This window comes from Panicum hallii, chromosome 8 (genome assembly GCF_002211085.1).
Source record: "Panicum hallii strain FIL2 chromosome 8, PHallii_v3.1, whole genome shotgun sequence".
Taxonomy (NCBI): Eukaryota; Viridiplantae; Streptophyta; class Magnoliopsida; order Poales; family Poaceae; genus Panicum; species Panicum hallii.
The window spans coordinates 14,201,599-14,209,117 of NC_038049.1; the positions used below are offsets into that span (position 1 = coordinate 14,201,599).

The 7,519-nt window shown below is 43.1% G+C and overlaps 1 protein-coding gene across 1 annotated transcript; it reads left to right on the forward strand.

The window, feature by feature from the left end:
• The first annotated feature begins 2,013 nt into the window (after window positions 1-2,013).
• Window positions 2,014-5,912, forward strand: LOC112903620 (sodium/potassium/calcium exchanger 1-like). Its single transcript, XM_025972863.1, has 4 exons — window positions 2,014-2,157; window positions 5,032-5,211; window positions 5,460-5,642; window positions 5,724-5,912. The coding sequence occupies exons 1-4, from the start codon at window positions 2,014-2,016 to the stop codon at window positions 5,910-5,912; spliced, it is 696 nt and encodes a 231-aa protein (XP_025828648.1).
• Window positions 5,913-7,519: the final 1,607 nt, after the last annotated feature.

Here is a 7,519-nt window from a genome sequence, read left to right on the forward strand (position 1 = left end):
ATATGTTTGTGATGTTCAAAATAAGAGATGCGGCTAACTAAGACGCATCTGTAATGATGAACGTCAGAGACGCGGCTGCAGAAAATGCATCTGTGATGATGAATTAAAAAAGAAAAAAAGAAAAACAGGACATGAAATAGATCTTATATACATCACAAATAGGTTCTATCACTATACCAAAGCCGCTCAATTTCGTCGGCCAGATATAATTTCATCGGCCAAAACCAAGCCGACAAAAATAAATCCTTTATTTCATCGGCCAACGCCGGGCCGACGAAAATGGGTACATATTTCCGTCGGCCAAGACCGGGCCGACGAAAAAAAGAGTCCATTTTTGTCGGCCAGCCCTAGGCCGATGAAAATAGATATAATTTCGTCGGCCTGCCCTAGGCCGACGAAAATAGATATAATTTCGTCGGCCCATGGGCCGACGAAAATACGGGTACCCTAATAACGCCGTTTGGATCTCGTTCTAGGCCCCCACACGCACACTACTCTCTTCTCTCCCCCACGCCCGAGCCCCCCGGTCCCCCGTCCCCGCTGCCACCGCCCCCACCGCGGCCCCGCCGTCACCACCGCGGCCCTCGCCGCCGCCGCCCCCACCTGCTTGGCCCCCGCGGCCGCCGCCGCTACCCCGCGCCCCTCTACCCCGCGGGCCCCCGCGCGGCCACCACCGTCTCGCGCTGCGCGGCCCCCGCGGCCGGGGAAAAGAAAGGTTCCGCTTTCTCCACTTTAGTTAGCAAATAATTGTTTTTAGGCCTTCGGAAAGTCAACTTTTTACCTTTCAGAACTGAACCTAATGGGTCAAAATGGAATAAAGTTACCGGTGCGTAATTGAAGATTCGGTGAAAACTAGTCGACCTTTCATCACAAATTGAAGCATAGGCTGTTAGTTGAAATTCCATTTGCAGATCCTGTTGCCACTGTCGCCGCATCACGGCGCGCGGCCCCCGCGGCTACCGCCGCCCCGCGCCCCTCTGTCGCTGCCCCACGCCTCTGCCCCATGCCCCCGGTATAAGAAATAGTAGCATGTTTTAACACAAAGAATGTAGCATGTTCTAACACAAAGAATTTCTGATGTAGCATGTTTTAGTTTTAAAATTTAACAAATAGTTCTTGTGCAAGCAACTGCTCTGCTCATTATAAGAAAATGATCTGATATGCATGTGTTTCTTTGTGTTGCCTTACTTACAGGGAATTTAGAGTCAATTCTATCCTGATATGCATATGTTAACAAGTAGCTATACACTTTCTAATTAGTTAGGAGTCAGGAACAACAAAATGCTTCTTGGAACAATGTTTATCACTAAGGAACTTGATTAGCACTATCTCCTGTTAAAGTTGAGAACAATGGGGAGTCGATCACAACACATGATGTGGAAATAAAAAGATTATTTTCATTGTTTCTACTGTAATTGTTCAGAGTTAATCACGCCGTGCTGCCCTGCAGGCCCCCGCCACCCCCCCGAGGCTCCACGTCATGCCCTCACGGCCCGCCACCATCCCCGAGGCCCCACGCCGTGACCCCGCGGCCCGCTGCCGCCCCGCAGGCAACCGCCGCCGCCCCCGAGGCCCCACGCCGTGCCCCCCACAGGTATGCTTGCCCGTTCTCTTTCCTGCTAGTTTTGAACTGACCGAATAACTATTAAACTTAGTGATGCATTGTTGTCCATTACTCTAAGGCCAGAAACTGTATTACTCTTAAAATATTTGTGTTACATTTCCTTGATAATTATTGTTTGCTTAGTATCGTTAATGAAGTATTATTTCTCACTTTCGTTATGAAGTAGCTAGTTTGAGAAAATGAGAGATGATCGAAGTTGGATGTATGATGGTTGGACAAGTAACAGAATGCCTACGCGAGAGTGGATGGTCAACACACAAGCTTTTGTTGATCATGTATTTTCCTTGTCTCCTGGCGGTGGTTTGGCAAAGTGTCCATGTAACAAGTGTCAGAATTATTCTCATCAAGTCAAGATTGATATGGAGCATCACCTATGCAAGTGGGGTTTCATGCCGAATTATGAGAGATGGTATGAGCATGGGAAGTCACAGGAGCAAGAGCCATACAATCTAGTTGATAGCTTTGAGGAAAATGAAGATAGGATGGATGCAATGATGGATGATTTTGTCCAACAGGTTGAGAATGCTGCTGAGGTACCGGAATATTTTGGTCTGCTTGCGTCATCGAAAGAACCATTACATGGGGCCACTACTTTGTCACAGCTTGCTGCTGTGACACGGTTAATGGCTATAAAGTCGAAGTACAACTTTTTAGTAAGTTGTTATAATGATCTTGTTGACTTAATTTCGGACATGCTTCCGAAACCTCACAAGTTCTCGAAAGACTTTTACTACTCAAAGAAGTTGTTAGCTGGTTTAGGGATGCCGTATCAAAAAATCCATGTGTGAGAGAATAATTGCATGTTATTTTGAAAGAACAATGAAAATCTCAAGTACTGTTCGTTTTGTAAGAAGTGCAGATACAAGAAGGTGGTGAAAAAAATGGAAGTGTGCAGATAACAAGTGTGCCCGTTAAGGTGTTACGGTACCTACCATTGAAACCAAGGCTTCAACAGTTGTACCTATCTCAGAAGACTGCAAAACATATGAGATGGCACAAAGAGGGAATTCGTAATAACACAGGATGCATGAGCCATCCATCTGATGGTATGGCTTGGAAGGCCCTCGACCATTATGATCCAAGTTTTGCAAGTGACGCCCGGAATGTGCGTGTTGGGTTGGCCACTGATGGCTTCACTCCCTTTAACTCAAATGCTGCCCCCTACTCATGTTGGCCAGTGATAACAATTTCATACAATCTTCCACCATCATTATGCATGAAAGATGAGTATGTGTTCTTGACGCTCATTATACCTGGCCCTGACAATCCCGGTAAGCATTTGAACATGTTCATGGAACCATTGATTGATGAGCTGCATGACTTGTAGAATGGAGTTAGGACATATGATAGCAGTCGGAAGGAATACTTCAATATGCGAGTAGCATTTCTTTGGTCTATTCATGATTTCCCTGCATATGGAATGTTCTCAGGATGGAGCACGCACGATCGTCTATGTTGTCTGATATGCATGGGTGATACAGATGCTTTTTGTTTGAAATATGGTCACAAATTCTGCTTTTTTGACTGTCATTGTCGGTTCTTGTCTCATGATCACCTGTTCAGGAGTCAACGAGATGTCTTTCGCAAGGACACAATCATTACTAAGGGTCCACCCAAGCGTTTGACCGTTCAAGAGATTGCAGCAAGCCATTGTTGGTTAATTGCCACAGATGATGGGTTTGAAGGGGTCAAAGAGGAGCATAATTGGACTCATATAGCTGTTATTTGGAGCCTTCCTTATGCTACTGCTCTGATCCTTCCACATAATTTAGATGTAATGCATCAAGAGCGCAATGTTGCAGAAAGTATAATTAGTATGGTTTTTGATTTGAAAGATAAGACTAAAGATAATTTCAAAGCTCGGCAAGACTTAGCTGAAATATGTGTTCGGCCAACCCTTACTCTGAGACCCAATCAAGCTGGCCATATGGGGAAGCCACGTGCTAAGTACTATCTTAAGCTTGCGGAGAGGAAAGAGGTTCTTTTGTGGCTGAAGAGCCTTAAATTTCCTGATGGATATGCAGCTAATCTGAAACGGGCGGTGAACATTGTAAGTGGAAAAATGAATGGTTTGAAGAGTCACGATTACCATATCATCATGGAAAGGTTGTTGCCTGTGATGCTACGTGGGTACCTCCCTGAAGAAATTTGGATAATGTTGGCCGAGTTAAGTTTTTTCTACAGGCAATTATGTGCAAACGAAATTAACAAGAATACAATGAGAAAACTGAGTAAGGAAATACCTGTCTTATATGTATGATGGAGAAGGTGTTCCCCCGGGTTTCATGAATGTAATGCAACATTTGTTAGTGCATTTGCCTTATGAAGTTGAGGTGGGTGGCCCCATACAATACAGGTGGATGTACTTTGTTGAACGAGACTTAAAGAAGCTCAAAGCAACCATCGAAAATAAAACATGAGTGGAGGGATGCATTGCCGAGGCATTCTATCTTAAGGAGATCTCACACTACACGAGCACATATTTTGCAGAAGAAAATAACATTAATGCTCATATACCGCGCTACCACACCTCAAATGAGACACCGACGAGCAATCTCAAGCTGTTTCAGTGGACTGGCAAGGCCGTCGGTGCTAGTTTGGTCTATGAAATGTGCATACAAGAATGGAATACTGCATTGTTGTATATGTACACAAATATGGAGGAGATGGAAAAATATTTCGTGTAAGTACCATGATATATATCTCATATGTGAATCATGTTTAGCGATGTACTTGTGCTAAATAAAGAATATGTAGGTTGTTTGATCAAGAACAATGGAGATATGCACGATAACCAACTGATAAACAGCTCGAAACCTTACGGCATGAGGGTTTACGTGGTGGTCCCAATTTTGTCACATGGTTTAGAAGACATGTAAGCATCCTTACTCTAACTACCTTATTTATATAACTCGTTATGAGTTAACAAAATTTTAAAACTTGTAGTGCATGAAGGATAGCAGTGTCCATGATGATCTAAGACAGTTTCACATGGAAGCACGACTGCAAGGAGTTATGGTTGTTATGATATAAACGGATTTCGGTTCCGTTCAACCAAGTTTGAAGTAAAAAATCCACATGCCACCACAACAAATAGTGGAGTTGTGACCACCGCGAGTGCCTCAGATGGTTCTATCACGGAGTATTTCGGTGTCATTCAGAATATAGTGGAGCTGAAGTTTGAAGGTTCAAAAGATTTAAGAGTTGTGTTATTTTATTGTGATTGGTTCAATAGTAAATTAGGTTCTAGGGTAAAGCATAACAAAAAACTTGGTTTAGTGGAGGTGAACCACAAATTGCGACTTTCTGGTTACAATCCATTTGTCCTCGCACATCAAGTTGAGATGGTCTATTATATGTCGTATCCATGCCGTTCGGAAAGTTTAGAACCATGGTGGATTGTTCAGAGAGTATGTCCTCCAGGTCGATTGCCTATTCCTGGAGATGAAGGTTACGATGAATGTGAGCTTGATCGTACTGTTCCTGAAGCATTTCACGAAGATGAGTGTAATGGAACCTTTGAAGTTGATATTGGGATGGCACTTGACAGATTAGATGGTGATACCGGTGATCTAATAGTTTCTGAGGTCCGAAAGAAAAACGGCCATGTCGTGCAAGTAAAGTAATGTCCACAACATATGAAACGCGGCATGGTACTAGGCATGGTGGCTCCGTAGCTGAAGAAGATGACCCCGAGGAATTTTAACCTGTAATGTGATGTCATATGTAGTTTTTCTTAATAGTGTTTTATTTGGTAATTGTTGTTATGAAACTTGTTATCTTTTATTTACCATTGCTTTATATGATATTAATTAACCATATTTTATTTTTTTAGGATGAGATTATTTGTGCACTCTCTGAAGGGGAAGGGAAAGAAGGATGTATCCTCGTCTTCAAGGAGTCGGGAAAGAAGAATGATGGCTCCGCATCTTCGGATAGGCCTTCTCTCTTTAGAGGCAGCAGTTCTCATCTGAGCCGAAGAAGTGCACTTCAGCGATGTCTAGACGAGGCTGTGCAAGTAAGTCATATGTAGTTTGCATGTGTAATTTAATTTTTTAATAACAATAAATATATACTTGTCTTTGAACAGTAAGAAGAGGAAGGTAGGGGTGCGGATGAGGAAGAATATGTCGCGAATGTGGATGGCGATGGAGATGGAGGTAGTGGAGAGGGAGATGGGTGCGAGGACAGAGAAGAGTGCGAGGATGGAGATGGAGATGCAGAGGAGGAGGAAGAGGAGGATGAAGAGGAGGATACTGCTGCACAACCTGTGTTCAGGTACTTATGATCATTTCATGAAAAATTTTATATGAGCTAGCTAACTAATACAATACATTTAGATTTAGAGGCAACAATGTGATGACTCCTGCAGCAACCAATCCGGCAAATCGTCGACAGATTAGGCCACATGGGGATTGGTAAGTAATATATTTTATTGTTGTAATTGTTGTATTTAATGTATTATATAGTTCAAGTAAGAAACATGATAGATATTATGTTCTAATTGCAGGCAGTGGGACGATATTTGTTGGGAGGGAAGAAATAGGTTAAGACCTGTGAATGCAACATTGGGAACACTTTGTCGGTTTCACTACCCAGGAATGGTCGCAGTTGGAGGTGTGCTTCAGCCTGCATTGAAGTGGGAGCATTATGAACTGCAATAGGATAATCAGGGCGTCACGACGGCAGCGAGAGTTTGGAATGAGTTCTGGGTACTTTTTTATCGTAACTTGTCTAACTTGTATAACTACTATCTCTTTGATTCATTTATAAGTTATCTAACAAATTTATTTTCCTTTTTAGGAGAGGTATCGTTTGCCAGAGGGGGAGGAGTAGTGCCTACAAGATAGGGCTCGTTCTGTGTTCGACAAGGCAGCGACGAAGGTGGTAAGAGACATGATGTCCAATGCTCGTTTATAGTGCGTTTGTTTATACTATAAGAAAATAAAGCTGCAAGATATGAACAAGAAACTGGGTGCTTCTGAGATATATCTCCAAGAGGATGAGTACCTTGAAGTTGATATTAGCAATTTGCCTTGGTTGAGAAAGTGTCCGGATGCTTGGCGAGCACTTTGTGCTTATTGGGCTTCACCTAGCTTTGTGGAAAAATCTAGGATGAAGAGAGCTAATCGTCAAGCAGGACCACGGGTTACACAAAGATATGGGGCTGATGGACACCTTCGTTTGGCTCGTCGAACGGTAGGTGTTCATTATTTCAATTTGATTATTATGTACTTACTTGTAATATCACAATTTCTTCTTTGCCAGGAGGCACAAAGTGGGGTGGCCCCAAGCTATATTGAGACATACATTCGAGGTCACCACGGCGCAGATCCTACACAGCTAGAGTTGCTTTGCAATGAGAATGCCACACAGACTCTGGTTAGTAAAATAATTTGATTACAATTCAGCAATTATTCGAATATAATCTTATTATTGGTTGCCTGAATGGTAGGCGAGATATGGTGATGAAATGGTAGCACGTCAGGGGGAGGAGTACTATTGGAGGAGGAGTGATGTGGATGTCGGTGCCTTGTACTCAAGCGGGGGAGGGAAGAAACATGGCAGGTTCAGCATGTTGAATGGCGTTATTGATAGAAGTGGTGCTTTGAGTGAGGCAAGGTGTTCCCAGTCCTCTCAGAATTCTCGGGGCTACCAACGGGAAAGTGAAAGGGAAAGTTGACTGCAGGAGGAGATAAGACAGCATAGAGAGGCGATGCAGAGACAAGAGGAGTGGGCAAGGCAACAACACGAGTACATACAAGGTTTTTTCGCTCAACAACGACAAATTCAGGTACTATGCAAGTTTGATATTATTTTAAGTTCTTGTGCACTTTTCATTGCTATAAGATATTTGATATACTATCTGTTTTTAGGAAATGCTAGCGGCTACCC

Excerpts from the sequence above, each read along its gene's own strand:
- LOC112903620 (XM_025972863.1), top strand. The coding sequence starts at position 2,014 with ATGCCGAATTATGAGAGATGGTATGAGCATGGGAAGTCACAGGAGCAA. Across the intron at positions 2,158-5,031 it reads AGGTTGAGAATGCTGCTGAG|AGAGTATGTCCTCCAGGTCG; the intron begins GTACCGGAATAT and ends TGGATTGTTCAG. Across the intron at positions 5,643-5,723 it reads GTCTAGACGAGGCTGTGCAA|GAAGGTAGGGGTGCGGATGA; the intron begins GTAAGTCATATG and ends CAGTAAGAAGAG.